Source organism: Palaemon carinicauda, chromosome 44 (genome assembly GCF_036898095.1).
Source record: "Palaemon carinicauda isolate YSFRI2023 chromosome 44, ASM3689809v2, whole genome shotgun sequence".
In the NCBI taxonomy this organism is placed as follows: Eukaryota; Metazoa; Arthropoda; class Malacostraca; order Decapoda; family Palaemonidae; genus Palaemon; species Palaemon carinicauda.
The window spans coordinates 43061760-43079259 of NC_090768.1; the positions used below are offsets into that span (position 1 = coordinate 43061760).

Sequence of the window (17500 nt, forward strand, 5' to 3'; positions counted from 1 at the left end):
ATCTATATCTTTCCATTGGAGTTAACGAACTACCAATTACACTAACTGAATTTAAATGAAAATACAGAATGCCTACGCCTCAACACATCAAAGTTTCCTTTTTATCTTGGCCATAAATGCAATGAGACTTCGTGCAGAGGTTTGCCACTGTTACGACCTTCTGAGTGTGTGAAAGCCTGCTATTGCAAATTAGCCGCAACCACGAGCAACGTCAAAAAAAGGTAAAAATAGTAGACTGTTCCGTAACACCAATTCGAATAAAATATGCATGACCATAAAATTCTAGCTCCTCCCTCTCGCTTTCTGTGTACACGCATATATATATATATATATATATATATATATATATATATATATATATACATTCTGTGCATACGCAAACACAAACACTTATATACATATATATATATATATATATATATATATATATATATATATATATATATATATGTGTGTGTGTGTGTGTGTGTGTGTGTATGCATATTATATGCAAACAGTAAATGTACGTATGTATGTATGTATGCGTGAATATATATATATATATATATATATATATAAATATATATATATATATATATATATATATATATATATTTATATATATATATATATATATATATATGCGCATGTTTTCCGCTTTGGAGGAGATGGGGCCAGAAGATTATAACCCTGTAGTTTCTCACCAAATGTTTGGACTGACTAGGTAGCTAGGGTCAACACTGTTTCATAAAACCAGTACATACTAGGCCCCAATTACAACAGGGTGAACTTAAAAGCAATACTTTGGCCCCTGAATTAGTCGGCCAAGCAACCTAACATACGTCCAATGCACCCACTGACTGACCTCTACATCTCAGATATATTAAAGACATGTTTCAGAGGATTCTATCAGACCTGAGAATAGTGTAAACGCGACAAGTACTGGGATTCAAAAGGGAAAATCATTTGGTGGGTTAATGTGATGAAAATAAAAGTTGCCCAGAAACTTGAAACAAATTGTAACAATGAAGAACAGAACTTGAATACAAAATTTTCCACTCAAGTAGTCTCCGTCCAAGAGGAATCAAAGAAAAACATTGTAAAGTCAAAGGCAACTAGCTGAAGATATTCTATTTTGATATATATTAAAAGCAGTGTAAGCAATGAAAATTTTCAACTTTAAAAAAACAATAAAAATATACCGAAGAATCGAATAAATGATATGGGAATTTCAATGTGAATAGAACCAATTTGTATTTCACTATTCCCAGATCCATTCTTTGGAGTTATCTCAAACGGCAACAATATATTGGAAAAGATAAAAAAAGATGCTAAACTCTCCATAATAACTTAATCCTTAACGTCCTTGCATATAGAGTGGCTATCCAAATTTAGCATAACAATAACCAAAGAATCCAGAAGAATAGTTCCACTTACCTTCTCTCCTTGGGACGTTAGCCAGAGATGCCGAACTTCAATAAACTGTAGGGAAGAAAAAGAAAATGAGTTTGTAAAATATATCATCTTTATCCATCCTAGAAAATTTGCATTTGTGAAACAGTTCTCTTTGATTTAACAAAATCATGATAGAGAAGCTAAGGATAAATTTTACAGAGATCTGATTGTGTGAGGGTACTTTCAAACTTGCACACTCACAAACCCAATTTGATCTTCCACCCTCCGTAATTAGCCCTCATCTACAATATACACACTCATCATCCAACCCGCATACAGTCAAATAGACACATTTTTTGACGAATAAACAACTTCCCTCCAGAGAAAATGGTCATCACGAGAGAGAGAGAGAGAGAGAGAGAGAGAGAGAGAGAGAGAGAGAGAGAGAGAGAGAGAGAGAGAGAGAATATATCACTGCTAAATTAATTTTTTTTACTGATGAACCGGTGATTCCCCCTAGTATATAAATTGACAATATCAGCCACTTAAATCTATAATGGGCCCTATTCATTCTTTCGACAACACAATATTCTTTCTACATTCAAGTTCTGCCTTTCCCTGGTTCTCTTAAGGCTTTGGAATTATACAGCCTTTCGTTAGTCTATATTATTTTCCCCACATGTATGATCTAGCCACCTCGCAAAGCTAATTCGTCTCTTCAATTGTAGTCCGACAATAATTTATGTAAATCCCTTATCTTTTAACTCACACACACACGCATATATATATATATATATATATATACATATAATATATATATATATACATATAATATATATATACATATATATATATATACACACATATATATATGTATGTGTATATATATATATATATATATATATATATATATATATATATATATGGTACATGTGTGCGAATGTGAATATCACGTAAGATGGTTGGAAAAGCCTACTGGAATAGATCAAGATAAAAAAATAAAAAAAGATAAAGTATATAAGGTATAACCTTTCTCCAAAGTTACAGATATATTCTTCCCATAGATAATATTCTAATTAAAAGATAACATATGCACAGAAGACGGAATATTTTTACAATTATAAAGAAAAAAGTAACTTGCCAATCGTGTCTACAGACTTCATAAAATAAAGGAACCAGCCACCAACGTGTAAAAATTATCGAAGTTCATTACACGTAATACCCGTAACTAGAAAAACAACATTTCTAACTCAGTAGAGCACAGACCTCCGCCGCGGCAGCTTACTTATTGACTTTTTTCTCGACCTTGACCTTGACCTTTGAGCTTAACATGTATTAATTGGCGTGGATTTTCACAGACTCAAATATGAACCAAGTTTGAAGTCTCTATGACAACAATGTCCAAACTTATGACTGATTACGTGAATTGGATATTTTGTTTAACCGTGACCTTGAACTTTGACATTGACCTTCCAAAATTTAATAATTTCCAGCTTTTAACAAAACAGTTAATCCCTGCAAGTTTCATTACTCTACGGTTAAAAATGTGGTCAGGAACCTGTTCACAAACAAACACAAAAAGGGGACTAAAATATAACCTCCTTCCAACATCGTTGAGGGAGCTAATATTAAATGCCAAGCAGTTAACGCTAACCAATACAGCATCCGGCACTGGATAACTCTATCTCTATCCTGTGCTCCTTTGTGATAGAACAGCTTTATTGTTAATCAAATATTGGCTCTAACGATTAAACTTAAAAAGAAAACAAAAGGGTAAACAACGAACCAGTGCTCATGGAAAGGATTTCTTTTCCTGTTTCATATTCATCTCGTTGCTGCAACATTAATTCCTTGCATAAAATGGATTAAGAGAATAATCCTAATTTTAATGATAATAATGATTCTAATAATAATAATGATTTTAATAATAATGATTTTAATAATAATGATTTTAATAATTTTCATAATACTAATAATTTCAAATATTTTAAACATTATAATGCTAACACTTTAATTCATAAGCAGCATCTATTTAATTCGATCTCAAATTCTTCTAACGAAAAGACGACGAAGTTCTTACTTCCACTTTGCAGACTAAATTCTTTCGAAAACTTCGTATATTACAGAACTTCTGAGATGATGATGCAACGAGCAAAAGTGTAGGGTGCAAATTTGCATACGTTTCTTCTTCTTCTTCTTTGAGAGAGAGAGAGAGAGAGAGAGAGAGAGAGAGAGAGAGAGAGAGAGAGAGAGAGAGAGAGAGTATAATGATGGTAAAAAAATGCTAACTTCTGAATGCTACGGATTACTGATAAACTTCAACGATTTTCGTACTTGCATCAAGAAGTTAAATGAGTTCCATAAGGATCTTTTGTTTTCACCTAAGGTTTATCGCATTTTGTTAAAAAAAAAAATGGGGAAATCGCGTTTGGGAATTGACAATATTCAAACGTCTATAACTTTCATTTTTCAAGATATCTCAAATCTTTTTTTTGTATTTTAAAGTTCATTCCATTTACCTCGTGCAAGAAATTATAATCTTGAACACGCCCCCCCCCCCCTTTATTTACGATTGAGAGAGAAACCCTTAATATAGAGAACGTCTCGTTTCACAGTTTAATTCCATAAACAAGACGTACAATTATTTACACTTACACATATGCACAATATACATTTTTCAGGCCCTCCTCCCAATCTACCTCGAAGCGCTTCTGAATTGTACATACTTTATACAAGCCATTGCCATCTATTCTTTCAACATGACCGAACCATATCTACACCACTTCTTTTCATCTCCCTCTCAATCCCCATTATTAATTCTTTTTACAACGTATAATGTACGTAAGCAGTTCACCTCAACAGTATCAGTATATATAGTTCACTTTCATGAAGGAGATTTAGCTCAACAATCTCTTCATACATTTCCGTCTTGGCTTCTGCAGACAATATAAGACTCCTATCAATCATATCAAGCATACAAGTTGCTACCTATCTTCTTATACTACAAGATACTTCAACAAATCAGTCTCCTCCATTCCTCCACTATCCAAGTTATTAATCATTCATTTATTTTCATGGTTCCTAGGTACCCTCACTACCTTATTCATCATTAAGGTCAATCAGAATATTCCACTTTTTTTCGTCATTATAAAACTTTTTACCAGTATCTCTGATTCCTCTTTACCAGCACATTACCTACAAACATCAACCCTTTACACATCATTTCCTTACGCTAAAACTTAGCATCAACATGTACTGTCCACTAGCACTCCTTCTGTCATTTGATATATATATATATATATATATATATATATATATATATATATATATATATATATATATACATATATAATATATATATTTATACATATATACACACACACACATATATATATATATATATATATATATATATATATATATACAAAATAAAATCATTGACGGAAAATATAACACTGATCCCTTCATAAACTCAACATGAACCAACAGACGAAACCGCAATATCGCCCATCTTATCCTTCAAAATTACAAGCTCAATTGGATGAATAACGGCAAGACAGTGGGGTCCTTACCTTCAGGAAATTCCGCGGGACGTAACCGACAGCCGTTGTCCGAAGTGCCATTACTCCCCACCAGGTGTCACTGTCCTCTAGCAAGACCTGTAAGGAGGACAGAAAATTATAAGTTAATGAGAAGGAATTATTTTTTTTTTTTTTTTTTTTTTTTTTTTTTTACAAAAGCAATAGTCAAATTCTTATAAATAAATAAAAGTGTCCGTCTTGAAGTTATTTGATTTTGTTTATTGTTATCAATTTGTAGGCCGGACACTCCCTGACTTTTAGGGATACAGAAGAAAAGACGTAAGTCTTACATTGATTTCCTAATGCTATACACATGAGTCAACGTAGTACATTCATCAAAATACTCATTGGAGAAGGCTTATTAGCCAACCGACCCCTTAATTTAAGGATAACGATGGGAAGGAAGAAGACTTTAAAATACTCATCAAGCCCAAGATGTATTTCCACGGTTATATATACAACAGTCAAGAGGTGATCTTTAGCGAAGCTGTTACACAAAACCATCTACCACAATAATCCTGCAAACACTTTGTTGCTAAAACAAACATATTCCTTATGAAGCTGTGTAGTAATGTTACTTAGTTTCTTCAAACCTTACGTAAGTTTCAAAAAAAAAAAAAAAAAAAAAAAAAAAAAATCGTACTGAATGGTTATCAATTTACATTTATCAGTTTTCAATGATTTAAACAGGGTACTTAAAGTAGGCCATCCTAAGTATGACCATTCATTAACATGGAATTCGAACCACAACCCATAAAAGTAGCCTTTGAGATAAACGATATTTTTATAAGAGTCCAATTAACAAGGAAAGACTGTGAATTAAAATGCCTAATATGTAGTCTACATCAATTTTTCTGGCATGTACAGTACTGTATACTTGTTCTAAGGACCAAAATGGAAACAAGAGCTATGGCTCTTCCTTGTGCCATCCTTGGCCGCATTTCGCATATCATGTTGTGTACTCTGCATTCTTGAGTTTAACCATGATTCATTAACTTACTACATTGTTAAAAACTTGCATAAAAAACGGTAAACGTCTGGCAACATTTATTCCAGGATATTTACCGTTTTAATAACGGATATATTGACGTAAAAGAGTGATATTACGGTCACTAACCCGTAAAAGATAATAACAAAGCAAGGTAAAATTACGGTCGCCTGTATTTTCATGAAATACGCTTGAGAACGGTATATTTTTAAGGAGAATTTCCAATTAAAATTACGGTTTTTTCTAACGTTGGATATACCTGTTCAAAAAAATCGTTTACTAAATGGCAAAAGGATGTTGATTCCTTTAATCATATTCAATAGATACTGTATATAACAAGAAAATCAAAATAAAAACACACCAGTTATGTGAGTAAAAAATCTTTATATCGTGTCTACATATTGCAATTAACAGATTTTGTGCCTGGCCTGCCATGATGTTATGAACCTAAATACAACTCATAGAACTTTTAACCAAATGAGAGAGACTGAAAATAGAACACAACAGTCCACGCCCATCAAATTTCGTCAACATGCTATACTTTTTATTTTTGGATATAAGGATTAGTTTTTAATTTCCATAAAAGCAATGTTCATCACACAAGCACAGTTTTAAAAAAATATATAATTTTAATAGGAAATTCTCCATAAAAATATACAGTTCTCAGCCGTATTTCGGTAAAATACAGGCGACCGTAATTTTACCTTACTTTGTTTTCATCTTTTACAGGTTTGTGACCGTAATATCATTCATTTACGTCATTATATCAGTTTTTAAAACTAAAAATCCTGGAATAAATGTTGCCAGGCATTTACCGTTTTTTTAAATGTAAATCATTAAGAGTTTACAAATCAAAATTACATTAACGACAAATTACTTTTGTACGACAAACTTAACAAATCAATGGATAGTTTTGAAGGTAAATTAGCACCGTCCGATTAATTACTTTATATAATTGGCGAAATCGCATATCTAATTATAGTACAATCAAAATTTTAATATAAAGGTAAAAATCTCAAGCAAGGCGCAATCTACAAATAACCGTCTTCAGAAGCAAAATAAAAATATGATTTACAAAAAGGGGGATATGTTTTCTACGGCAATTCTCCTCTGCTGCCTACTCAACAAAAACAAGTTGTTATTGTTATTATTATTATTATTATTATTATTATTATTATTATTATTATTATTATTATTATTATTATTATTAGCCAAGCTACAACCCTAATTGGAAAAGCTGGGATGCCTGTTCAACATAAAAGCATTCACTGCAAGTTTGAATTTCTGAAGTTTAAAGGCTTTAAAGGGTTTAAAATCCGCTCATGAATAGCAGAGGCAAGGGACAGTGACAGTGTCCTAGCTAGAGTGACAATGCCCTACAGACTGACCATGTATCTATATGATCAGCACCCAAGTCCCCTTTTCAACCAAGCTAGGAACAGGGCGGGCCAGGCAATGGCTGCTGATGACTCAGATGGTAGACCCATAGGTTCCCTCAAACCCCACATCCTTAGCTCACAAGGATGGTGAGGTTGCAGAAACAAGAAACTATCGAACTCTCTAGTCAATTTTTTTTTAGTGAGGCAGATTTGCACCCACTCACACGGGTGCCCTTTTAACTCAGAAAAGTTTCCTGATAGCTGATTTGTCGGAAGTATTCGGACAAAAATACGTCCGACCAATCAGCTATAAGGAAACAGTAAATTGTCATACATGCAGGGTTGCCAGGTTTTCCAAATGAGAATAGGCCAACGTCTAACCAACTGCAGCTTTAAAAGGACAACCTAATAGTAGAAAAAAGCGGAAAATATATAATTTAAGGCTAAACAATTTCAAAAAGTACAAATTTAGGTATCTAGCATGAAAAAGGCTACACTTGGAGGTTTTTTTGGTGCGAAAAAGGCCAACCTGACAGCTCTGCATACATAGACGTTTGTAATAGGCCTCCAGAACCCTAGGGGAAAACGATAATGAAAACGGGAATATAACAAGCAGCGCTGCACAACGCCTGCCCAATTCCCCAACCTCCACACCCACTAGCCTGGACTAAAATCAAACAATGAATAACACATGAACGTTCCCTATCAAAATTTTATGAGTGTCGTCGAGGCTCCACCAACGGAGAGTTACCATGGATCTTTTTCATCACAACTTTCCCATATTTAAGTTATTCTATGGCCAAAGAATCGACGATTTTTCAAAACTCTGCCACAAGGTGATCGACAACGTGAATTGCAAGGTCATGTAACTCCTACAATGAAGGGTTTGAAACCACCATCCACACAACCTTTCAATTTCCTATCAGCTTTAACATTCTGTAGCCGATGTCCTGCACCACAGCATATATCAGTGCTATGTTTCATTTACTAAAGTTTCCTCTATAATATTTTCTGCCATAGCCGATAGCATTGTTCTTTTGTCCATTCTGTTTTATCTCTAGCCTTATTTTTAGTTCGGATGATAGTAATACCAAGTGTCTATAAACCATAAATCGGCAGCTTAGTAAGATAATCAGAGATTGTTCAAATCAAAGAGTTTAAGACACAATCACAAACCTTTTTGTAAGTGTTATAAGTGCAGCAATAAAGACTGCACTGTCGTATGGTATATCTTACTAAAAAGATATGACCTTATCGTGCTGTAAAGATCATAGTGCCAGCAACAATAGCAATGACCAAATTTTTATAGATTTTGCACCAGGAAGCATTAAGCATTGGTGTGTTACTTAATTATTCCGTAATTCAGTATATTTATGATTCTTTCTAGTCCTTTAGATACCAAACCTTTTATAATGCTATTTAAAAGATTTTCATCACCACCTCCTCGTACTTCTGTTGACGCATATAGGATGCCGGTTAGATTTCTTCACTCGTCTCTATCTTGAGCTTTTAATTCAATACTTCTCCATTCATCACCTCCGACTTCACGCTTCGTAGTCCTCAGCTATGTAGGCCTGGGTCTTCCAACTCTTCCAATACCTTGTGGAGCTCATTTAAATGCTTGATAAACTAATTTTTCTTCGAAAGTAAGAAGAGCATGTCCAAACCATCTTCATCTACCACACACCATGATCTCATCCACATATGGCACTCGAGTAATCTCTCTTATAGTTTCGTTTCTAATCCTGTCCTGTCATTTAACTCCCAATATTCTTATGAGGGCTTTGTTCTCAAATCTACTAAATCTGTTGGCGATTGTTTGATTGTAATACCGTGATCAAGTAGATCCTGGACATCTACAGTTTCCATTATCTCCTACAATGCACAATTGTCTTCCTTGCTCCCAAGCTTTGTCTTTCGGCGTCTTCCCAAATTTCTTTCTTGAAAATGTGCTCCTAATTCTTCTCATCAATTACCCTTCAACATACTTAACCTAAGAGCTCAATCGACCCATTCACTTTCTTCAGTACCCTCCAAAGTCTATATTTATGAATATCAAAACAGCTAAGATCTCTTTCTAATGCTTAAGTCTCCACTTCAGACATTACAATTTTTCTTTAACTGTTCTCTCATACACTCAGAAGTCTCTTTTTCCCTTGCTGTTCCTGATCTTAAGACACCTCAAACCAAGGTCTATAGACCTTGCCTCAAACAATCTACCTCCAAAATAACCATAAAAGAGAAAGGGTGGAGAGAAAGGCCCCACCCAATGTCTGGGAGAATGCCAACTACACCAAACAGAATGTTTTTGGCAAAAGAAAGCTCGGTCCATGGTCGAATTTCATGGAATCCACTTGAAATTCGCATAAAAATGCTATTCTATCCGGGTGGTAGGGAACAAACGGGCCATATTCTACGAACTAACGTCAATCTTAGAGCGCTGGCCTCATACGAAGCACTCACTTGAGTTGATGAACCTCTCTCTTTATCTCTATCTCTCTTTCGCCCCTTACAAAATGGATGCTATACCTTTGCTAAAGAGGTTCTCTAAATTCATTGTATTCAGCCTGGCAATCTGTTGGACGGTGGTTCGAGATCGGCTCAAGCTAGATAGTTTCTTGTAATGTTTCCAGCCTGACCATCCTTGTGAGCTAAGGATGGGAGGGGGGTTTGGTGGATATATGTCTACCTAAAAAGTCATCAGCACCCTGGCCCCAGCAAGTGCCATATGTGAATGAGATCAAGGTAAGGGGTAGATGGAGATGGTTTGGACATGCGCTTTGCACTCCCCAAGAGATTAGTTCACCAAACTTACAACTGGACTCCACAAGGCACTAGAAGATTTGGAAGACCCAGGTCTACATGGCTGAGGACTATGAAGCGTGAAGTAGAAGATGATGAATGGAGAAGTATGGTTTTAAAACCTCACGATACAGACGACTGACAAAATCTTACTGAGGCCCTTTGCTTCAATAGTCGTAGGAGGAGAGGATGATTATGAGCTTGGTGGAGAAGCGGCTTACACACTGACCATAATAATGTGTATATGGTCAGTCTCTATAACACTGTAATGTCCCTTGCCTCTGCCATTCATGAGCGACCTTTGAACTTTAAAACAATTCCACACACTCATATACGCAAACGGAGAACTTCAAATAAGCGCAATACTTAATTGGATGAAAACGCGAAATAAATTCCCGTTAAATAGCGACGTACAAATCGCCAAATCCGTTAACATCAATCACACCTCATATATAAGGTCTAAACCTCGCTCATATCCACACAGGTCACTCGGTCACGTGAATATTCCAATGATAAGTGACCGGTTAAAGTTGACAAGTTGACAAAGTATTTCCCAAGACACTAAGAGACATTGAAGTTTTTTTGCCCATTTATAAATACAGTACATTATAATTAACATGTCCACGTTAAGCCACAAAAGCAGTGTCACAAGAGTACATTTTCCGGCGTCATTAACACGAGCACTAACACAATTATTATTATTATTATTATTATTACCTGAGCTACAACCCAAGTTGGAAAAATAGGATGCTAAAAGCCCAAGGGCTCCAAGAGGAAAAAATAGCCCAGTGACGAAAGGAAATAAGGAAATGAATAATCGATATGAGAAGTAATGAATAATTAAAATATTCTACAAACAGTAACAACATTAGAACAGATATTTCCTACATAAACTGTAAAAAGATTAATGTTAGTCTGTTCAACATGAAAACATTTGCTGCAATTTTGAACTTTTGAAGTTCTACCGATTTTACCCCATTAGGTAGACCACTCCCCAACTTGGCAAAACGAGATACTATATACTATATAGTAAAACTGGTTATGTGAAGCGTAGCAAATATATAAGGGGAATATTTTATGCCTTTATCCACAGTAACATGTCTTTGAGAGTTTATGTTGAATAGATTTAGAATGTGGATATGAACCTTATTCTTAAAATTATAGACACTAGAGATTATTTTTTTCTTTTAATAATGAAGTCAAATAAACATTATTAGGCAATCATATTCTCTCTCTCTCCTCTCCTCTCTCTCTCTCTCTCTCTCTCTCTCTCTCTCTCTCTCTCTCTCTCTCTCTCTCTCTCTCTCACACACAAAATATAACGCAATTTTATCCTGAAAGCGCGGGAGTTATTAAAAAATCATCTTTATATTTCAGATCATTTCATAATCCAACAAAATTTTGTTTTGAAGATCCTCTAATATCCACGAAATCGCTCCTTTTCCTATTCATTCATTTTATTGGTCCTAATTTTCCAGTTTCTTTAGATTGAGAGAGAGAGAGAGAGAGAGAGAGAGAGAGAGAGAGAGAGAGAGAGAAATCTTATTCCAGGCACCAAAAATATCGGTAAATAAGAAAGAACAATTCTCCCTCTACATTCCTTAAAGAATTTGAATATTCTTGTTTTGTTTATCGACCCCAATACACGTATTTCATTTACCTTTCCTGGTTTCACACAACCCAAAATAGAATTCCTTTCTACAAACTATTAATTGAAATCTGAATCTTCCAGGGGGAGGTTATGAGAAATTCTGGCCGAATTTGGATAACTTTTATTTGAATTCGGAAAATGGAGGGTGAATTTGGTGAAACAGTCAAGAAAATAAACACTATATTAAGTTTTCAATTTCCGAAGGCAAACTAACTGAAAAATAGTTAAATGTCAAAAACAGAAAGAAAAAATTGAGTAGCAACACGAGAGAAATGGTAACGATTGCTATGTTAAGACCATTGAGATAGAAAACCATATAATCAATTTACTGTATTTTCATATCCGTGTTACACAAGAATATCTTCGCTTGAAAAACAAGTCATGTAAACATGCAAAAGTCGGTTGGAGTTAGTACCTTCGTCTTTTTAGTGACCCATTTCCTTTACTCACTGAGCTTTTTTCCCTGTTGCAACCCTTGGGCTTATAACATCCTGCTTTTCCAACTAGGGTTGTAGCTTAGCAAGTAATAATAATAATAATAATAATAATAATAATAATAATAATAATAATAATAATAATAATATCATTATAAGGACTCGCAAACCAATAAGACAAAGGAACTAATTCAAATCAAGTCTTTACACTTTTCCTTTCGTGCCTAAAATACATATCTAATGCTCGCGAAATCTAACACGCGATGTGTTATGTTTCGCGACTTTTACACACACACACACACACACACACACACACACACAAACAAACACACACACACACACACACCATCATCATCATCTCCTACGCCTATTGACGAAAAGAGCCTCGGTTAGATTTCGCCAGTCGTCTCTATCTTGAGCTTTTAATTCAATACCCATTCATCATCTCCAACTTCGCGCTTCTTAGTCCTCAGCGTCCACATGTTCGTTATTCGCCATATGGAGCAATCTCAGATGCTATTATTGATTACGTCTTCAGCACCTGATGCCGCTTATGACTTTAATAATCGATATTACACTGACGTTCTGTAATTAACGTTCATCAGACCTTTTACAAATAATACTCGTAATAGGCTTTCGAAATCGATCACATGGGTCTACGAAGCTGACGCCACCAAGAAACCTTATGTAACAGACCGGCGCCGTTTCAAACTTCGAAACCGTTACGGGAAACATTCAAACTTTTTAAGTTGCTCAATATTTTTTTAAAGTTTTTTATCCGTTACTTATAACTTTCACGTTGTGCTGCTCTTTTAGACTTCCGTAAACAACTTTGTAGGATCCTCGTTAATGCTTTAAATTAAAGATTTTGGTCTACCGAATTTACTTGACTCTTTAGGCTCGTTTAGAGTTTAGAACTTTAGACCTTCATTAAAGAGATGTCACACAACCATTTTCCAGACTATGTTTAACCATCCTTTTGCCAGTTGATTTACATGGAATTGTAAATACAGGTGGCAAAATAATTAAGTGAAATTCTTCTACTGGAAATGCATAAATTCTAGGCCTACTTAAAAAAAAAGGACAAAACATTGGCTATTTAATGCAAAATTTGGTGACGAGATAGTAAACAGAAGCCTGGAATGTGACACCGCCTTTAAAACTATCATATCTGGTCTTCCCACGATTTCAGAGATGGAAACTGTTAAAGATTTTACGTCCAGAATTTACTGTGTATTATAGAAAATGTTATTTACAGCATCTGCGTGATGAAAATTGTTTTTTGAATTAACCTTAATTGGGATATTATGAATAAGTGATGTTAATTTTGTCACTTATTTCATCGGACGAAATGACGAATCAAGATAAATATTTCCTTATCAATATTTAGTGACATATATTTCACGATATCAATATTCGACTGTATGAAAACTGACGCTAGCCTATTTCATATTTCATGATAAAATATTATTTTAAAGATATCAATATTAGGATATATTAAAAAAAGACGCTAGCTTAATTAATATTCCGTGATAAAATTATTTTAACGATATCAATATTTGGATAAATTCAAATGACGCTAACTTGATTAATATTTTGTAATAAAATTCTTCCTCTTTGTCTGCATCTGTTCCCACTGTTATGTGATACAATATTATTTCATTGATATCAATATTTGGATTAATTCAAAATGACGTTCACTTAATATAGAAAGTTATTCCATGCCATCATTTTCAATTGAGAATCCATTGAAAAACAAAACAACAACGGAAGCCTTCATGACTATTAGGACTACCTTATCACATATCTAATTATAAAAGGAAGCGGAAGCCTCTCTAACAACGTAATTTATAGCCTTAGAGGGCTTCTCATGCTGGTCAACTAGCGAGCCCCGGATGTCCCCTATAAAAGACCCTGAATGGAGTTGATGTCATCCTAGGAAGTGACGGGTTTTGGATAACACTGCAAAAGATTCTGAATTAAACTCTTTAAAATATTGAATCAAAGCATGAAAGCATTTAATCAGTTCTGAACTTAAATATGGAAGGCATTGAATTCAATCTAAACTAGAGGGGCACTCAGTAGAGCGCAGACCTCCGCCGCGGCAGCTTATTTCTCGACCTTTTAATCGACCTTGATCTTTGACCTTAACATGTATTAATTGACGTGGATTTCCATATCCTCAAATATGAACCAAGTTTGAAGTCTGTGATAACTATGTCCAAACTTATGGCTGATTATATGAATTGGACATTTTGATTGACCATGACCTTGACTTTGACCTTGAACTTCCAAAATGTAATAAATTTCCAACTTTTTACATAACAGTTAATCCCTGCAAGTTTCATTACTCTGTGATTAAAATTGTGGCCAGGAAGCTGTTCACAAACAAACAGACACACACACAAATGGGCGAAAACATAACTTCCTTCCAACTTCGTTAGCGGAGGTAAATAGTCTAAAAATAATTATTCAATGGCGAATCAAAGTTTGAAGACATGCTAATAATTCTAAATGAAAGCTTTGAAAACCACTGAATCAATTCTGGATACAATATCAAAAACGACGAAATTGATTTTATGATAAGGTCTGAAAAGCACTGAACTCGTTCAGATTTTCATTCTAAAACACACTGAAAACAGATTCCAAAGACCGGTTGGAATGTGAATAAATTAAAAATTCCAAAGTTTCATATAAAGCTTTTCATATAAAGCTATAAATGCTTCTGCAAGTGTTGTCAACGTTGTAGAGATGTATAGTGAGAGCAAGTGGTGCTATAGCAAGTAGTTTTAGAATTCTGGAAGCTTTATAAACGTTTTAGAAGGTGTGCAGTAAGTGCAAGTGTTAGAATAGCCAGTCAAGTTAGCCTTCTAGAGAGAGAGAGAGAGAGAGAGAGAGAGAGAGAGAGAGAGTTGAGGAATTTACCCTTGTGTATGCTCGTGTATATTTCGTGTATGGATACGGATAAAACGTCTTTTATCCTGCTGAGTTAAGAGTTCTGCTCGCTATGAAGTCAAAACAACAAGCTGGCAACCAAAGGAGAAATATGCTTATCAAGATATTTTTTATTATGAATAACATTCGTCAGACAAAAAAGTGGGAAACCAGTCAAAAAAATACACTTTGGTTTAAAGGTAGCTCATGAATGGCAGAGGAGAGAGACAGTGACATTGCCCTGGCAAGCAGAACAATGCCCTTAACACTGACCATATATAACATATAATCAGTGCCCAAGCACTTCCCAAGGTAGGACCAAGGAGGGTCAGGCAAAAAATGCTGATGACTCAACAGGTAGACCTATAGGCTTCCCCCAAACCCTCCATCCTTAGCTCACAAGGATGGTGAAGTTGCAGCGACCAAAGGAATAACGAGTTTGAGTGAGACTCGAACCCCACTCTGGCGATTACCAATCAGGGACGTTACCATATCGGCCACCAGACCTCCTTTTAATGAATTTCAATATTTTTTAATAATAATTGAAAGAAACTGCAAGATCCTGCCTTCATTCTATTCCAGCTTGAAATGTTTCCACATTCAGTGAAACATCACTATTTTTTCGCCATGAAAAATGGTAGGCCAGGTCACGTTCTAGGAATAAGCTTAGATTGTGAGCTACGCCTACGTTTGTGTGCATATGCAGATTTTGTGTAAATACGTTTGTTTGCGCAAATATTCCTCTTTGTTATTGCTACTCGGAGTGATTTTTCACTTCTAGTGGAATAGTTTAGACATTTGTCAGCAATTTTTATTTAATCACGATTTTTAGTACCTACGCTGCATTATTTTTCCGAACCACCTGAAAATATAAAACATCGGCAAATACAACATCGGTAAACAGGATGTATTCGAAATACAATTTAATCATAAAACCTCCAAATACGGAATACTTATGCGTATGTTTCATATCACATACGAAAGATATTAACCTACATAAAATACACACATATACTGTTATATACTTATGTAAGTATAAATGCAGCAGTGACCGTTGGGTTTCTTCTTCGTTCTCTGGAGTAACCCCCTCCCCCTTGAGAAGAAAAAGGGCATACGTTTAAAATGTGTCCGCAGAGAGAGAGAGAGAGAGAGAGAGAGAGAGAGAGAGAGAGAATAATGAACTGTGAATTTAACTGAATTTTAGACAGCCAGAATCAAGCCAAAACAAACTCAGATATACAAGAGAGAGAGAGAGAGAGAGAGAGAGAGAGAGAGAGAGAGAGAGAGTCTTACGACTGGTTTTACCTAAATGATGTGAGGAATTACAGAGTCGCAATCCTCCCTTTCAGATAGTATTTTTTTTTCTTTTACGGAGTAGCAAATACGACTATAGTCAATTCTTTTTAGTGAGGCAGATTTGCGCAGACTCGTAGGGGTGCCCTTTTAGCTCGGAAAAGTTTCCCGCTCGCTGATTGGTTGGACAAGATAATTCTAACCATCAAATAGCAGGAAACTTTTCCGAGCTAAACTGGCTCCGCTGCCAGTCAGTGCAAATGCGCCTCATTAAAAAAAAAAAAAAAAAAAAAAAAAAAAGTATAATGGGGTTTCTCTCCTCTTTCTATCCTCCCTAGCTGCGGCCTGCAACAGCCAACTGACAACTGAGCGCCCAATTCACCGCTTAGGTGAACAGAGGCATAGGGAACGCGCCCATTCATCCGTGCAGGAAGTATTATTCTCCCAACATTCATCTCGCCCCATCCGGTTGGAGAATCGAAAACATCACTTGCCTACCTGATCGTTCGTAACACTACGTCATGAAAAAGAGGGCAGCAGCTGCAGCAATAATAATAATAATAATAATAATAAGAAGAAGAAGAAGAAGAAGAAGAAGAAGAAGAAGAAGAAGAAGAAGAAGAAGAAGAAGAAGAAGAAGAAGAAAAAATTGTTTTTGAGATCTTCCCATTAAATTGTAGATCTATTGCTATTATTACTATTATCATAATTATTATTATTATTATCATTATTACTTGCTAAGCTACACACCTAGTTGGAAAAGCAAGATGCTATAAACCCAGAGGCCCCAACAGGAAAAATAGCCCAGCGAGGAAATGCAAGAAAAATAAAATATTTAAAAAAACTAACATTAAAACAAATATTTCCTATATAAACTATAAACTGGATTATACATGTAGTGGAGGGGGATAAGATTTATACAATTAAATGCATTTTATGAGTGGCCTACTTCATCAAAGCAAGTTGTTAATCCTATGTTAGGCCGTAGGCTGCACTTTTGTGGACCTTAGATTCTCACGTACATTAAACACCAATTAAATTTAATTAAAATAAATTATATTAAT

General features: G+C 35.0%; 1 protein-coding gene across 1 annotated transcript in view; it reads right to left on the minus strand.

The window, feature by feature from the left end:
- LOC137634436 (uncharacterized) overlaps nt 1–17500 on the minus strand; it is a 429001-nt gene that overhangs the window by 404793 nt on the left and 6708 nt on the right. Inside the window, exons 2-3 of the mRNA XM_068366834.1 lie at nt 4947–5033; nt 1417–1461 (exon numbers count right to left, since the gene is read on the minus strand). Of these exons, the coding sequence (XP_068222935.1) occupies nt 1417–1461; nt 4947–5033 (132 nt within the window). The remainder of the gene's footprint in view (nt 1–1416; nt 1462–4946; nt 5034–17500) is intronic.